The sequence below is a fragment of the Thrips palmi genome, unplaced genomic scaffold (genome assembly GCF_012932325.1).
Source record: "Thrips palmi isolate BJ-2018 unplaced genomic scaffold, TpBJ-2018v1 HiC_scaffold_7, whole genome shotgun sequence".
Lineage (NCBI taxonomy): Eukaryota > Metazoa > Arthropoda > Insecta > Thysanoptera > Thripidae > Thrips > Thrips palmi.
Window position 1 is genome coordinate 233,180 of NW_023144634.1, and position 17,053 is coordinate 250,232.

Genomic DNA, 17,053 nt, shown 5'->3' on the forward strand with positions numbered 1-17,053 from the left:
GGCCCCCCGGGCCCCGAGGTATCCCCCCCCTTGGGTGGCCCAAAAAAAAGGCTTCCGGCACATTTTTTTAAGTGTGTGTTTCCCGACCGGCACGAATCGGAAGAACTTCGACTGAATCTAAAATCCTCTGCCTCCCGCCACAGAAGGCGCGGCGCGCTCCCCCGCCCCAACCGCCGCGGGCCCCACCACCACCACCGCCCTCGCCGCCGGCCCCAACACCACCGCCGCCCTCGCCGCCGGCCCCAACACCACCGCCGCCCTCGCCGCCGGCCCCACCGCCGCCGTCGCCGCCGCAGCAGGTAAGAGGCGAGGAAGCCGCAGCCGCCGAGGTGATTTTGACCCGTATTCGCTATATATAGCGTCAATTGGTGCAATGCTTCATGAAGTGCAATGCCTTCCCATTCCCATGCATTAGCATATGGCAATTTTGGGACGCATGGCTCGTAAGGTGCAATATGGCTGTGGCATTGCACGTATGGTGCGATATCTCAGCTGCATTGCACCATACGTGCTATACTCCTGGCGTTTGGAATCTGAGTGTGGGTTTTCCCACGAGAAAAAAGTACGGAACATGTCTTGTCAATAATTTGCCTGGACCGTCCGTACTTGCCAACTACGGAACGTTCCGTACTTTTTTCCGTACCTATTTACATGGGTTCATATGGAGCAAGTACGGAACGTTCCGTACTTTTCCCCGTACCTCCGTACTATATTTTTCTGTACAATTTTCGTGCAAAAGTAACGGAATTTTCTACAGTGCAGGAACTCCCCGATAATCGCTCATGTCTTCACTGTACGAAACTCGGGAACCTTTTTTGCCGTGATGATTTCACTCATGAAACCCAGTAACTTTTTTTTTGCCGGTGATTATTCTTACATCTTTCACTTGTCCTGCAGGCTTCACGTGCCGTTCCCGGAGAGCGACGCGACATGTCTGGACGAGGCAAGCGGGCCGGTGGCAGCAGCAATGCGGCGGGGAGCGAGGCGCCTTCGAGCAGCAAGCAACGAAAGTCGGACCCGTAAGTAGAGTTGATCTAGGAAGCGGGAAAAGGGAATACAGTGACTTCTATCCTGACATTGCGAGAAAAAAGAACGGAACATGTCTGGTCAATAGTTTGCCTGGACCGTCCGTACCTGACCCACTACGGAACTTCTGTACTATTTTTCCGTACCCAAGTACGGGAGATCTTATGGGACAAGTACGCACTCTAAATGTCTTACGAAGAAATTTCCCATATTACGAAGGAATTGGCGCAAGCATAATACGAAGGTGGTTTTTCTTCGTATTGCGAAGGTTTTTCTTTGTACCATACAATGAGAAAGCTAAAAAGATTCGTAATACGAAGGAATATTGCTTTGCTTCGTATTATGCTTGCGCCGAATTCATTGTAACATACGAATAACATACGCCAAATTTCTTTGTAAGACATTTAGAGTGCGGACGTTCCGCACTCTTTTCCGTACTTCCGAAGCTAAAGGTAGGTAGATGATAAATTTTAACCCTCAAGTCCATGACAGCACCACAACTTTCACAATTTCAAAAAAACCTGTCAAAAGTGTCCGAAGTTACCCCGTTTCACGGTACCGTTTTGAGGCCTTAACGGGCCATAATCTTAATTCTCACCAAATTTTGGCTTGAACTGTTCTTCCACCCTACACTCTGATTCCAAGTAGGTGACATCACGTTGAAACTAGCGTGTCAAAATGTCACGTTCGTTTGAGCACGGTGTCACGTTCGTGAACAAGCTCATTTTTGGCCAATTCACATCGAAACAAATGTGACACAATGCTACAACGACGTTTCAACGCCATTTAACTTACGTACCTGGGATGAGAGTGTATTGTGGTAAAACATTCTCGCCAATTTATGGCGACAATTCCGATTCTCACCGCTGACGAGGTGAGAATTTCGACTCTCGCCACTGACAGGTGGGGGGCATTCCACCTCAAACCATCATGGTCCAAAACGCACTTGCTCAGATCCGGCTCCCAATTTTCTCTATCATAGCCTACCACTCAACAACCACTCATGTAAATTTAAAAAAAAAAATTCCAATGCTAATCGCATTGCACGGTGTTCCCATTTTCACATTTGGCTATTTTGAAATAGTCATGTATTCGACCGTGCCAGTGCCAACTATTCAATAATTATGAGAAAATCCAAAAATTTCAAAGTGCGCATGCGCTTAATTCAAACTAACCAATAGAAAAGAGTTCTGGTCAAACCTGATTCAGTTAACACCATGACTACCTCACTCCATCTTGCGACTTACAGTGCTCATGTTCGCCAAACGAAAGTCACCCGCGTTCCGAAATCACCCCTCCCGAGGTTATAAAGTTTGTCAAACCAACCATCGTGCTGTTTTCACGTTGTGAGTAAGAACTGTTCTACAGAGTTGAGGAAAACATGACAAGACAACCACAGCCTTTAAAAGCATGCCAAACAATCCAACCTCAGCAACAATGGAGGGGCAGTTTCAATGCGCGCCTACTCGTTTTTTCAGCCTCGCGATTTTCGAAAGGGCGCAGACGGCAAGAAAATCGGTGCCAACCCACGAAAATTAATTTGATGCGCCGTTTCTGCACGAACTTTTTACTAGTGACAGACTTTAAGGGGGTAGTACACTTCGCGACTTTCAAAAAATCGATTTTTTTTTTTTTGCATTTTCGGGTTCCTAGTACCTTACTTTATAAGTTCCGACCGGAGCTGGGTCGGGGCGCGGCCGAAATCCCATTTTTAAGCGCGCCCGGGAAGTGGCGGAGTGGGGGAATTTCCCCCCACTTAAAACTTTAAACGCGATTATCTCGAAACACCATTTTTCAAACTGGTTTGCGCGATTCCAGGCGCAATTTTCAACCGATTTCGATGAAATTTTGCAGGGACACGTCAAAAACACGTCATTTTGGTGTGAACTACGGAAAATACGATTAAACAAAAACTACTACCTTTTTCGGGGCCGAATTTAGGCGAAAAAAGGGGCTTTTTTCGTACTTTTTTTTTGCAGTGTAGTTTGGGACACTAAATTTTTCCCAAACTTTTTTTCCGTAGTTCACACCAGAATTACATGTGTATTGATGGTCCATACCGAGTTTGGACCCCCTAGGTCGCACCGTTCGATCCCAATCACGCTAACCAACGGACTATGTATTTGTTGCAGTGATTTGGGGAAATTGGCCAAAGTCGCTGCAGCTACCTCGGAGGACCTTCAAAATTGACAATTGTGATCTTCAATAGTAATATAATAACGACCTATCATCAATTTTAATGTGTCTCACTTCCCCTGTCCGCAAATAGACGTCCCATAAATGCGATTTTTTGACCCTGCGAAGTGTACTACCCCCTTAAAGATGTTCCAACGTCGGGACACCGTGCAATGCGCTAGCATTAGCATTTTCGAATTTCACGGTGTTTTGATTTCTCTTTATCGGCGACTTTAAATTTTGACGGGTGGCACGATGGGACCATGCCGTTGCCATGGAGATTTTTTTTCCATGTTTTAACCATTTGCTCAGAACACAGACGATTTCTTGTTATTTTGATGAGCCAGGAGGTTTAGTTTTGAGGAATGGCACATTTTTTATTTGAACCATTTTTTCATATCATTAACGGTTCTCGTTTTCGATTGTTGCAAATTTATGTTTTTCTAGTTTACGGAAAATTTCCACGATGAATTTTCGTAAAAAATTGGAATTTTCGTTTTTTTCATGGTTGAAATGGTTCAGAATTGTTTATTTGAAAATCGGAGAGGGGGGGGGGAAGAATCCACGGGCCTCGGACAATAGGGGTTCTTGGGAACCCCTAAAAATATGCAGAACTTCAACCGTGGCAATTTTTGGAAATTTAAAAAAAAAAATACACAACTTTTTTTTTTTTTAGTTTTTTTAAAAATTGTGTCTTTAGGCGCTCAAATGGGTTGAAAAACAGCAAATGGCAACATATTTAAGTGAGAAACAAGGTTGGGGCCCTCAGTTTTTGCCTAAAAGGGCGTTTTTCACTAAAAATAAGGTTTTTTTGATTTCCCAAAATACGCCATCTTTCTTTTCGACCATATTGGTATCAAAGGGCCCTAGGGGGGTACTCTAACTGCCAGCAAATTATTGGGGACGACAATCCATAAACACGAGAGATATTGTCATAAAAACTCTAAAAGTTATCTTAGTGGATCGTCAAAAATTGATTATTTGACACCCATATTGCTACCGTGCATTAAAATGTTGTCACTCTATGAAACCATTTCGAGGTGAAAGTCAGCATTACGTGAGTTGAGGCCTACGATTTCTCGCTGTGTAGTGCCTCAACTCCTGTAATGCTGACCTTCACCTCGAAATGGTTCCAGAGAGTTAAGACAGACACTATGACAACATTTTAATGCACGGGAGCAATATGGGTGTCAAATAGTCAATTTTTGACGGTCCACTAAGGTAACTTTTAGAGTTTTTTTGACAATATCTCTCGTGTTTATGGAGGGGGTGGCTCATTGCCTCTACCAAAATTGCCTCTACCAATAAATCTGTATATATCTAGAAAAAAAGTCATTTTAAAAAATGCCTCTACCGATATTAATAAAAATATTCAATAAAAATATTCAATAAAAATATTCAATAAAAATATTCAATAAAAATATTTAATAAAAATATTCAATAAAAATATTCAATAGAAATATTTAATTAATATATTCAATAAAAATATTCAATAAAAATATTTAATAAAAATATTCAATAGAAGACCCGGAATAAGAGCGTGCCTGTGAAGCGGATGAAGTACCCATTTCCCTAGAGAAGCGCGCATTCGCGAAGGCCTCACTAACCGAGGACCGCTGACGCGCCGCGGTGGGGCGGCGGGACTTGCTGCAGCAGACTGGTTCCGAGAGTCGTTTTCGTCACCATCGTTCTCGCCGCCCCTAGGGTTGCCGTCGAGGCCCCGCTGCAGAGGAACCATGGCGAAGCTCCCCAGGCGTGTTTGGGGGGGGGGAGGCTTCATGAAGGCGGCGAAGCCGGCCTGAAAGGTAGGCAACAAGTCGCACTTTGCCCCTGTACGTAGGAAAAAGTGGCTGCCCCAGGTCAATACCCTGCGAGGTAGGCAACCTGCAGTACATTGACCACCCCAACTGTTTTTGCCTCTAAAAAATTTCCAGCGAAATCACCTCCACGACATTTACCTCTACGCGTCCCAGGAGAGCGCACAGGTTAGGTTAGGAGCGGTTGCCCGCGAGGCCGTGAGCTAGGACGGCGTGATCGGCGGCCTGCAGGCGGCCACCGCGCCTCGCCCCACGGCGCTCCAGGACCTGAACGAAGCCGTTGTCCAGAAGGGGCCTTATAGCCCTCGCTGCTGGAATCCACGGCGTTGCTGCGGAGCGGTGCACAGCGCTCTGCGCGGCCGCGCTGAGCTCCTTAAGGTCCCCGACTCGGCCAAGGAACGTGGTCCAGAGGCCATGGCGTCTTCGACGTCGTTGCAGGGAACCAATGCGACACGCTCCCGAACGCGCGCGGGCGGCAGTGGCACTCCGGTCGCCGTGGCCGTGGCCGCAGACAGGTGGGGGGTGGCCGTCGTGGATTCAGGGGGAAGTCCCTTGACCAACAGACGTGACACGCACTCCGCCTCCGTCATTCGCTAATGTAAAGCACGCAGTAAAGGACGGTCTAGAGTAGACTCCTTTGCCGAGGCCATGGTCGACGTGCTGTGGCCCCGCTGCCCGAAGGCACCGACGCCTGCACGCCGAAGTGGCCGTTAAGGCCGTGCCAGAGGAGGGCAGACGATTGCGTGCTGCGCCACTCGCAATCCCCAGCCCCAGCACCAGGTGCCCTGCTCTGTGGTCACCCCGCCGACTTCGGTCGTACGATGGATCGTGTCTGGCAAAGTGGATTCCACTTCGGTGGGTCGAAGTGATGATTCAAAAGATGTTTTGAATGCCCGATACGATGGACCGTACCAGGCGAAGAGAAAACTTGACCACATCGCCTAAGGAGCGATGTAAGAAACACAAGTCCCAGTTATGCTTCCGCAGAGAGGCGACGCCCCGCCGGACTCGTCCTGTCCTTCACACGGACCGCGCAAGGCGTTGTCGGGAGGAATGGGGGAAGTCCAACCGCATCGCAAGTTCGCCCCGACATGAGCTCGGCGCTTTGGCGCTAGAGCAGCAGAGCGTCATCGCCAACCACGTTGGCGGCGAGGTGTTGTGGTCTGATCCTGCAGCATGCATGCGTGCGTGCGTGCGTTGCGCGATGCGCACTTTATTGCTGCAGTGTCGGGATGATAGTGTTGTTAATACAGCTCACCTCTTCCCTTGTGTATCTTCGTATCAATGAACCAGGAGCAGGTGAGAGCGATGCGCTTAATGCTGCTCATGCACTGCAAGAAAAAAAAACTGTGCAAAAAAGTACAACGGAGATTGTAGAAAGTAAAACGAGAATTGTACAAATCACGAGGCCTGGACTGCACAGCAATCGTCATGCCGGTTCCATTGTACTTTGTACAACAATTGTTGTTCTTTAAAAGTACAATAATTTCCTGTTAAAAAAAAATTGCCAGGAATTTGTGTACTTTTGTTGTGGTCTTTTTCTTGCAGTATGTGCAGGATGGGCTCGCTTCGGAGTTGTGGTTCGTCCGTATGGTCTCGTAATCGCGGTTGGGTACGGGTACGGGTACTCCTCTCCCCGCGCATCCGCGTTCAAGCCCCTGGGCTACAAGACAGCCTTCTGATGCACCGGAGGGCTGCTTGTGCCTCGGGGGCTCGCGGTGCGTCAGTGGGAGCAGGAGTGCAGGTGAGTTCCGCCCTGGCAAAACGACTGTTTGAGTTCGCACGCATTCGACCCGCCCCTGCAGCCGCTAAGGTAAACCGCATCCGGTGTGCCCACTATGCTTTTTGCGCTATGCACCTTCCGTGGTGCTGAACACAGGACGTTGAACCTTACGTCGGGTCTGCATGTGGCATGCACCCTCAATGCACCGGGTGCATTGGGTGCACTGCTGCTGCGGGTCCGCGAGGGAAGCCTGGGTATGGGGTACACCGCTACTCTCTAAGGACGGTCTCTGAGCCGCGGACTGTAGAATGAACATACTCTGCAGTCCGCGGCTCGAATCCCGTGCAAAGAGAAATTGGGTTTATCGCCCTGCCTGCTTGCAGCCCCGCTGAGGCTTCGCACCGTTGTTTCTCTTTCGCACTGCTTCTTCGCACTCGATGTTTTACCGCGATGCTTTCAGAACCCTGTATACTGTTTCAGAGGACGGCGCGTGCACTGCCCGGTACTTGCCACCAGCTTGTCAGTGTGAATCGACCGTAGCGCCGGAAGGGAAGTCCAGAGAGCGGCCCCGGATTTGGAGCCAGTCGCAGTCTTGGTCTGATCCCCAGAGCGTGTCCAGTCCAGCGACCGCACCAGCGACTCGTAGGTATCGGCGTTCGACATTCGTTCCGTTGACTCCCCTACGTCCCTTGCTTTGCTGCTAAGCAAATCAGGCTGCGCGCCCGAAAGCGCCCGAGAGGTAGGCAGGGCCGAACGAGGTAGGCAACCATTCCGACTCGGTCGTGTCAGGCAGCGTCGGCTTACAGTCTCGCCACTTTTTCTCGCTTTCGACTGCACTCGACTACACTTTGAAACGGATTTACTCCTCTCCCCCACAACCACTCGTTCGTTTCAGTTCGTATTCGCGCCCCCCTATCGTGACATTTCTGCGATGCTTTTCACAACCTGTCTGTTGCAGGTGACATTTTTACTGAGCTCTGGCGGCACTACATGAACAGACACCTCCGGTCCGACACACTATCCCGAGATATTCGTCGTCAGTTCGCCAACCACTCCGCAATGCGTGCCGAGGCGCCGGCGCTGCGGGAAAGCCTCCAGCGCCCTGCAAGGTAGGCAACCCTTCGCACTCCTCTTAGGTAGCGTCCGCCGCGCGCTCTATCTTTTCTGTAGTGGCCGCTTGTAGAACTACGTCGGCGGACGGAACGCCCTCAGCGCGCTCTAGTTTCTGTGGCGGACACTTGTGCAACTAACAACAACAACCCCGAGCAGCCGAAGTGAAGGAAGAAAGTTTTTAATAATTGATAACGAAAATGCCGTTTGAACGAGTCGCCGGCAGCTACTTTGCCACTGCGCCTTGTTGAGTTCGTGTTGCTAGTTCAGCCGTTCTGCCGTTCTGCCTTTCAATCGTTCAGCTTAATAGTCTGATACTTCGTTGAAACAAATATCCATCTTAGGTTAGGTTCATTCATGGTGAATTTTTCACTGTTCTGGCAATGTAGAAATAGTTAGGTTTTCTTTATTTTCCCCTGCATGCAATATCATACGTATGAGCATTCAATATGTATTCATAAAGATATTATGTGGCAAGTCAAAAGCTGCCACATTTGCTTCAGATTCATTCGAAGCGTACAATTTCTGTTTTCAAGTATAACCAATCGAATGGATTCATTCTGTTTCTTATTGCAGGTGGCTGCAAGGGGAGTGCTGAATCTGTTCGCTTCAGTGTTGTGATTCCACCAAGTCTGCTCCCACTCGTCACATCAATAACCCTGACAACTTCGCCATATGGTTTGTTTCTTTATTCTTGTCTTGTTTCTATAATATGATTCTTTTTCGATTTTAGGTTATATTTTTATTTGGAACTTTTTCTTCTCTCAGGGTTCTGCAAAGACTATCGAACCATTCTGGAGCTGGATCGTGTAGTCTGGATCATGTTCAAAAAGAGATGGCAACACTTCGGAACTGCTTCAGGCTTCTTCGTCTCCAACGGCTTTGCTTGGGCTGCTTTCACAGTGACATTTTCCCCGCATAATGTGTTTCCGTGTAGTCCATATCTAAATATTCAAACCAACCATTTGGCTAAGCTTTTGTTTGAATGTAAGTGTTAGTGGCATTTGATTACAGTGATCACAACTATTTACTTGAGATATAAGAGAGCAAAGTACAAAATGTATTGGATTATATCAGTGTATCGAGGGGTTTCATATTGTTCTGATGTGGCCAGAGATAGTCATAAAGATGGTTTCTTAACATTGGCTGGGTGAGTGCCCATGTCACATTGTCAATTTTTTTGTCTCTCTGTCTTATCTTGCTGCCCAGGACCTCCTGACTCTGTTGAACTTGGGGCAGATAAAGATTTAGTAATAACCTCTTTTGTTTTAATTATTCAAGGGGAGTTGACAATTTTTCCTGGCAAAGACACTCAATTTCAGATAAAATTGTTTATTCTGAACTATGGTTTATTTGTTTAGCAACTGTAGTCTTCATTTAGTTCAAAGCTCCTTGCTTGGTATTTTTTTTAAAAATCAGATGACAAGACTATTAATGGGAAGCTTGAATTTCATACCGGTAATGCAACCGTTTTTAAGATTTTTTTTGTGAAAGTTTGCCCTCAGAGTTTGAGCGACAGTAGTAACTTCACAGGAATAAGCATGGGTTCATTTGGTTTGTTTCCAGGTGGGCTACATTCTGACTCAGGATTATTTTGAAATGTTTGTAAGATAGCATTTTTAGAACAGACTTTGTCAGTTTTGTATCTGACTTTTGGATATATTTAGTATTTTATGTGCATGTTAAATTACAGTGACAATTCATCTTATCATTCGCCTTTGGCTTTCACTATGCTAAATTATAAATTCGGTCTTAAGCTTCTGTATTTAAATTGGCAGCTCACCACAGTGATATTCAAATGCAATCTCAGGTGACATTCAAGCAGTCCCGCCTTCTAATGTCAATCAGCAGCAGCCTTGACAATCTTGACATTTTTCCATCATCGCTTAAATGCTAAGGCTATTCGCACTGTTCTTTATGCCTTTTTATTTGTTGGGCTGGTTGTAACTTTTATATGGGAGACAGTCCTCATGTATCACTTCTGTTATATTTCTGTTCATTTCATTAGCCGCAGTGTGTTAAAATGAGTGCAATTTATTTACCATGTTGGGATCTGTTCATAGTACTGGTCTCTGCAGTGCGAAAGGCCCAATACAGCTTCAAAGAGTACACTTTGGTACTGGTTGTAACTCAATGTTATGGTTTAATGCAATTGTGTGTTCGTGTTGAAAGAATGTCGGGTGCAATAATCTCACTACTTGGCATTGTGCTGCTGGGTTAGAAAGTAGAGGTGTTATTAATTTTAGTTGTTTGTGTAATACCATTTCATTAAAATAAAACAGTATGTTTGTTAAAATAATGTGTCCTTCACTTTTCCTGTTTATATATAAACAAGCCTTTCACAACAACATCTAAGAATCTTGAGATGGTAATACTTTTTATTTCCCACTTCAAAATTTCTGTTTAATTTTCTTAAGAAAGTGGATGCCCGCACATGTGGCACAATATTGACTCCCTGTCATTTCTTGAAAGTAGTTCTTGAAACTGGTTACCACTCTTGTGACCATGAGCTTTGCAGAGCATAATTAGTTAAATGATCATTGACCAGGGTCAAAGGAGAGACAGTAATATGACAACAGGTTTTAATGAAACTGAATCGATCGATCGATCCATGTAACAAATCAGGTTTACTCTACTGTGGAAGTGAGACTTTAATCACAGCTAGATTTGCAATTCCACTTACTTCAATGCACATGGAACGATGGTCCTAAGTCATACTTGAAGTCCGAGTTTTCAAATGTGCTTAGATCTCTGCCCAAGCTTCGAGTCTTCAGCAAAACACAGCAGACTGGCAAAATGTTGGGAACCGTAAAAAAAAGATCAACCAAAGTTGAAAGATCTAATAAAAATTGGGCTGAAAACATTGGTTCAACAGAACTTACACCAAAGAGACAAGAACCATTGTTTGGCGTAAAGTCTTACATCACATTGAGGGTGGGATGGTTAGTGCTCTAAAGCTCTTGTTGAAGGACACTGGAAATCTGCTGGTCTCCAACACACAATGGAGAAAATACTACATTGTGCTCCAATTGCACCAAGAATGGAAGAGTCCCATGAGAACATCAAGTAAATCAGAAAACATTTGTCAATTATTTGTAGTTCACTTGGCGTTGGTGCCATTGAAACAATTTAGTAAGATTGAATATTCAGTTCAAGCTTATACTCCTACCAGCAGAGGTGGCGTAGCCCAATTTAGCATACTAAGGAAAATAAAGTTCATTTTAACTGCCTTTAGAAAATTGTCATGCTGAGCATATGAGATGGTTAATTTGCTTTGACCAACACAGGCTGCAAAGGCACCATGCAGCATTTTCTAGTATACTCATACACCAGGAATTCAAGGATAACATTTTCACTTAAAAGAAAGTTGTGTGTTTGTGTCTCTTTTAATCAAATTACCACATTGACAATGACAATTCTTCAACACCTTATTGAGAAAATTTTACAACAGTTATGAAAGAGGCAAACATGTCAAATACTGATTTAAAAACAAAGAAAAGAAAGGTAGAGAACTGCAGCAAAGCAGCACCACTGAATCATAACTTATATCTTAATAAAAAGCATAAAAAAATGTGCCCAGAGGCAGGGAACAGCACAATAACAGCAGCAACTCACAGTTAAGAAACATTGTATGAGCATAAAAAAATCAAACAAAAGAGGGGAACTGACTAACATAGCAGCAGCAAAATTTTTTGAAAGGTGAAAATTGTCAATGCCTTACCAGTGGGGAAAGCCCTTAATGGACTGAATTTAATTACATAAGAAGTTACTTTTGAGGTGAGTCAAAGGAAACAATTTTTCAATGCATTTTATATGACATGACTTTTGCTTGATGTTATCAGCATATGAAATATACTTCTAGATGTTTTACACTTCAAGATGCCAATGAAACAGGTAGCTCCTTTTGACAATGGACCTTTACACTATATTCCATGGGTTAAGAAGAACAAGCTAGAATGTACACATCAAGTCTCATAGTCATGCAGTTTATAAGCAGTTACTAAGTGACAAACTGAACAAAACAGAAACTTCAATCCTTAACTTGGGCTTAGAAAAAGGCCAAATTAATTTTTATCTCTAGAAGTAAATTTTCCAACTGTCTGAAACTTTCCATTATTTTAGAAATACTACTAAATTTTTTTCACAATTCCTATCCCTATTATCTACGGGTAGTAAAGGGCATTGCAAAGAGAAATGAGGTGTCAGCAATCGGCAGATGATTCAGGGTATGGCACTTAATAAAGGTAACTGCCTCATTGTCATTCTTATTCAAGGCAAAGACTGGTATGGCAAAAAAGAAACAGAAACCATACCCATTTTATAATGTCTCTCAACTTTGACATTTAAACTTGTAGCTCCTTAAGTAAAGGGTTTAATAGATAAGCAATCACGGGAACAACCCATGACTTACCTATAAGTTTCTTCCGTCTCGAAATTGACAAGTTACCATTATCAGTAAAACCCTCACCAAAATGGAATAATCTTTCCAGTTCATTTACATTTAAGATACATTCTTCACCATCAAAATTGACAACGGGATATTTATCATTATTCTTCTGGGATGCACTATTGGTTGTGATTGTGCATAGCATGTTGACAGTTGCTCTTCGGCCAGGATCCAGGAAATCTTCCAATGGTGGGACTTCCATAGAAGCCACGTCTACATCACTTTTACCTAAATTGTGCCAGAAAAGCCTTTTTCTTCTCATTGGAACAAAGCTGAGAGCATCTACCACCTGGGGCTCTGCATTGAATTTCCTAAAAGAAATTTATTATTGATTGGTGAGATACTTAGAAAAGATAGAAATAAGTGAAATTTTAGTTCATTTTTTTAAAGAAACTTACTCTGTCATTGTGAGGAGGGTAGAACTGTCCAAATTTGATGTATTCTCATACAAGTAGAAAAAATGATGATTATTTTCTGTTGCCTTTTGTTTTAAATAATTCATAATATCAATGTATGTGAAGAACAGCCTTCCACTTGAACCTTGTGCTAAAAACAAAGTAGAGTATTTTACAATACATTTCTTAAACCAACATCTAAAAAAAAGGGGGGGGCATCTTTTTTATACCAAATAGCTTCCGTTTTGGATTGACTTTTGAAAGCTGATTGCAAGGCGAACCCCCAATCAAAAGATGTATTGGAGCAATTTGGTCCAGGAGCTCCACAGTACAGGCTTCTACGCTGCCGATCTCAGTGATTCGGCCGTAAAATCTTTTTCTTTGAATGGCAATTGCATCCTTGTCAATCTCGGCTGAGAAGTATTCATTGACTGTTATTCCTAGAGAGTCAAGCGCCAAAAGTCCTGTAAGATGATAATGAAATGTGTATTGTAAATGGGCATAACACTGTTTTACAAAACAAAATCTGCAAATTGTGATTTGTAAACAACATTTACAAATTTCATTCAGAAACATGATATAGGAATACTGTACCTGAACTTATTCCGTCAAATAGAGAAAGCACTCTGATGGGATGAGCACAAGTGGTAGTATCAAATCCCAAAAAGACACCATCCTGTTTCTCACCAGCATCATAGAGGGCTGCTTCCTGCTGAGGCCTCTCACCTATCATCATAGACGGACCTGCAGCAGCCGGCTAGCAAACACAAAGCAAACGTGTTATCTTTACACAAACCCATGGCAGTAAAGTGACACAAGCAGCAGATGTATAACATGTAACCTTGCGGGCTTGACTTCCATAATGCCGTGTGCCCTTTGCAGGTCTCTTGAACCTACGACGAACACCACCCCTCCTGTAGCGAGGCATGTCGCAGAACCTTAGGTGACAAACCCTATCGTCTGAAGTAGAAATAGGAAAAAAATCACATCCTCCTGCTGTTAAGGACGATAAAACGCGTTCCTGAAACAGCAATTTGTTTAAAATTCTGTGTCAAATTCGTCCCTGAACCAAAAAATACTGATTTTGATGCAGACCTTAACCAAAGAACTTGGTGACAAAATTCTCCAAACCCACTGCACTTATCCTTAGTTTCACCTCTCCAGCAGTTCCTTACAGGAAGGAATGAGTCCCTATTGTAAATTTTAGAAAAAACTTTTCACATGTAGAAGCTCAAACTAACTGTTTAGGCAGTACAGAATATGGATGTTTCTGGTCATGACAACAATTCATCCATTCGGTAATGCCAACCTGATTCTCACACACATAAAAACATCACATCCAAACTTGCATTTTGAGGCTGCTTTTCAGGTGTCCACTCTCCAATTATTTTAAAATTGGTTACAGAGGTTGCAAATTTATGAACAGCATGAATATACTTCTTTAAGAAAATGGCAGGGTAGAGATAAAGGAAATATGTAGGCAGATGAAATTCACATTACTCAAATTGCATTTCACAAAACGACAGGCAATTACATGATGAAAGTCTTTGTACTCCTTAATAAATCTGGGATAGGTGGGATTGGTAAAACAATCCAGTACAATCTGGCAGACATTTTAACTATGCAGCCATCATCCAAAGCAAATAGGTGCTTTGATTGGGCTTTAGCAAATCGCCACCTGGATAAGTGTCCTTTTTAAGTAACTGCACCTCAAAGAGTGCCTATCAAATGAGAAATACACTGAATTTTGATACCAGCAGTTCATTTACATGACTTTCTTCAGTTGAAATGACTTTACTGCAAGCCTGCGCATTATTTAAGAAAAAGAACGGGAAACTAAGCCACAGTTTAAATATCTCTTTCTTTATTGTTGTAATGACAGTGTGCTCTGTTAATCTTCCCAATCTCCCACTAGAGAACATAACATGGACAAAAAAGGAATAATCAATAAGTCCAAAAACATGTGTTACATTACAAAACGTTTCTAGAGACAGGACAGATTCCAACAGTGACTGCATTTGGGTGGGAACAGCCTCTTGTTTTACACAACTTCTATTGCAGCTTATAAGATAAGATACACAATACTTACAAGGGAATGGAGTTGAAAGTTAAACTTCTGCTGAACATGGCACTGCTTCTACATAGAGTCTGTAAGATTCTACTCCTACACAGCCATCAGTTCCTATCTCATCCTTCAGCACCGACAGCAACCATCCTTCAGGTGTTTCTTTCGATACAGGTAGTGACAGCTAGAAAAATCAAAACAAACAAGAGTTAAAAGTGACAAGAACAATTTTCATGATGGACTAAAGTGGGAAGTTATCGATAATAAAAAGATAAAATTAGAACAGGTGCAGAGTGATAAAGTTGAAGACAAAAACAATTAAGTTACACTTTCAGGTAAACAAAATACCACCACAAAGCAATGACAGATGCATGATAAGTCCCACCTATACGGCAAAGGCAAGACAAACAATTTTTTAAGGCAAAAACGATCAACAATCACACACATTACACTAAGACAAGAGGACACAGAATGATTAAACAAGTCAGCTGAAGAGAGACAGAAAACCAATATCAAACTTGGAGCAAGCCGAAGCACAGTTCAATGATAGTAGCAATCTGGTATCTCTTAAAAAGGGCATAAATTACTCAATCACATAAGGCGAAGGAACACAATCTAGCAATATCAAGAAAAAAACCAAGCACAACAAGAATAAGACTCAGCATAGACATACAAGCAAATTATAAATGGCATTCAAGATATCAACAAACTCTCACAAAGTTAAACCAAACCAGGGCAAAGAACAAGATTCAAATATAAAGAAATAGAAACAGACACTGTTAACCTTTTCAAGGGGGGTGGCATTCGCACTTTGTACTTGACATGATCACAAGCAGTTTCAAAGATGACAGTTCAGGGCAACGGCGTAGTCAAATGCAGGATCAGATAGGCAAAAAAAAAATTGTTAAAAATTGACAAACACAAATCAAATTTAGAAAAAAATGACAACAATGTTAAACAGAAACAGAACAAGCAGAATATTGACACAGTCAACAAGGAAAACGTGCAGTAAAAATAGCGGCACAGGCACACAAATCACGAGACAGATCAACAAAGACACATACAAACAAATAATCAGACCAATGATGACATTACAATGTACAAGTCAAACTCAACATCGAAACCAGAACAAAGGAACACATTTCAGAAAAAATATACACACATGCACGGCAACGATTAGTTAAAAATTCCCACTGACACACTCAGAACCAGGAAGACAGCAGTAGCGGAACAAGCACTCAATACACACATACGTTACAATCCACCAAAGACACAGGCTCATAATAAGCCAATTCAAAGAGACAATAGCTCACATGGTAAGTTCAGTGACAAGTTTATAAATAAAGAGAAAGTTTATAGCAAGACAACATGGGGAGGTGAAAGGTAAGGAGAGTACAGACAGTCACTCGGCTGATTCAAAGAGGGCAAAGTAAATCAAGAAGAGTCAGAACGAAAGTTGAAGGGAATGAATGGAAGCAGTGTAAGGAGAGTTAAATATTGAGCGGATACTTAGCTTTGGACGTTTTAAAGTATCGATGATGGTGTTTCAAACTATGAAACGGCCAGCAGTAGGGACGAAAGCTGTCGGATCGCCCTTCTTAACCTCAACAGTTGCAGAGTGGAACATTGCCGGTTGCCAATCACCGAATATGGCACAATGAAATGAGGGACAATATACTGAAATAATTCAAAACATTAGAAGAGTCCAAACACGGGCTGCTTTCAAAAGAAAAGTTTGGGGGTGGTGGAACTCAACTCACCTCATCAGTATATCTCTCGTAGCAATCCAGATCCTTGCGGTTCCAAATAGATAGCTAAGAACGTTGTGCACGCCTTACTAAGGCGGCCTTAGTCCATTAATTTATTTTTGATTTTAACTACGCAGTACAGAAATTAGCAGGTTACTTTGTTTCCTGAACGGTTAGCTGTTAGCATGTTTGAACATGCCGAGAAGTTGCGATGCGCTGCGTGTTGCGTGATGCGCATGCGCAATGTGGTAGGATAGCCAACTATTGTCGAAGAAGTTCAACCGCGTTAGCATTTATTTTGTTCTGTTTTAAAAAATATGTCAGTATCATCAAATTATAAAATTAATTTTGGAAATTGATTTAAGCACTCTACATACCCGTCATTTCATGTTTGTTTCCGATTTCAACATTTGTTTTCTGTTTTGAGGTTGGCGTTGGCTTCCCTCCAGTTCTTCAGCACAGCATCCGGCCTAGCCCCCCGCACCTCGCATCTTTACCATCTTTGCTTAGTTTCGGGCTCAGAAGTCAAAACTTTAATTTGAGATTG

General features: G+C 43.1%; 1 protein-coding gene and 1 long non-coding RNA gene across 2 annotated transcripts in view; one reads left to right on the forward strand and one right to left on the reverse strand.

Moving 5' to 3' along the window:
- Positions 1 to 573, reverse strand: part of LOC117652663 — a 3,757-nt gene extending 3,184 nt beyond the window's left edge. Inside the window, exon 1 of the mRNA XM_034397745.1 lies at positions 509 to 573. Coding sequence (XP_034253636.1) covers positions 509 to 573 — 65 coding nt within the window. The remainder of the gene's footprint in view (positions 1 to 508) is intronic.
- A 7,409-nt stretch (positions 574 to 7,982) lies between these two features.
- LOC117652345 lies at positions 7,983 to 9,955 on the forward strand. The gene is made up of 3 exons (XR_004588155.1): positions 7,983 to 8,195; positions 8,428 to 8,529; positions 8,620 to 9,955. It is a non-coding gene; the product is annotated as an uncharacterized LOC117652345 (long non-coding RNA).
- Positions 9,956 to 17,053: the final 7,098 nt, after the last annotated feature.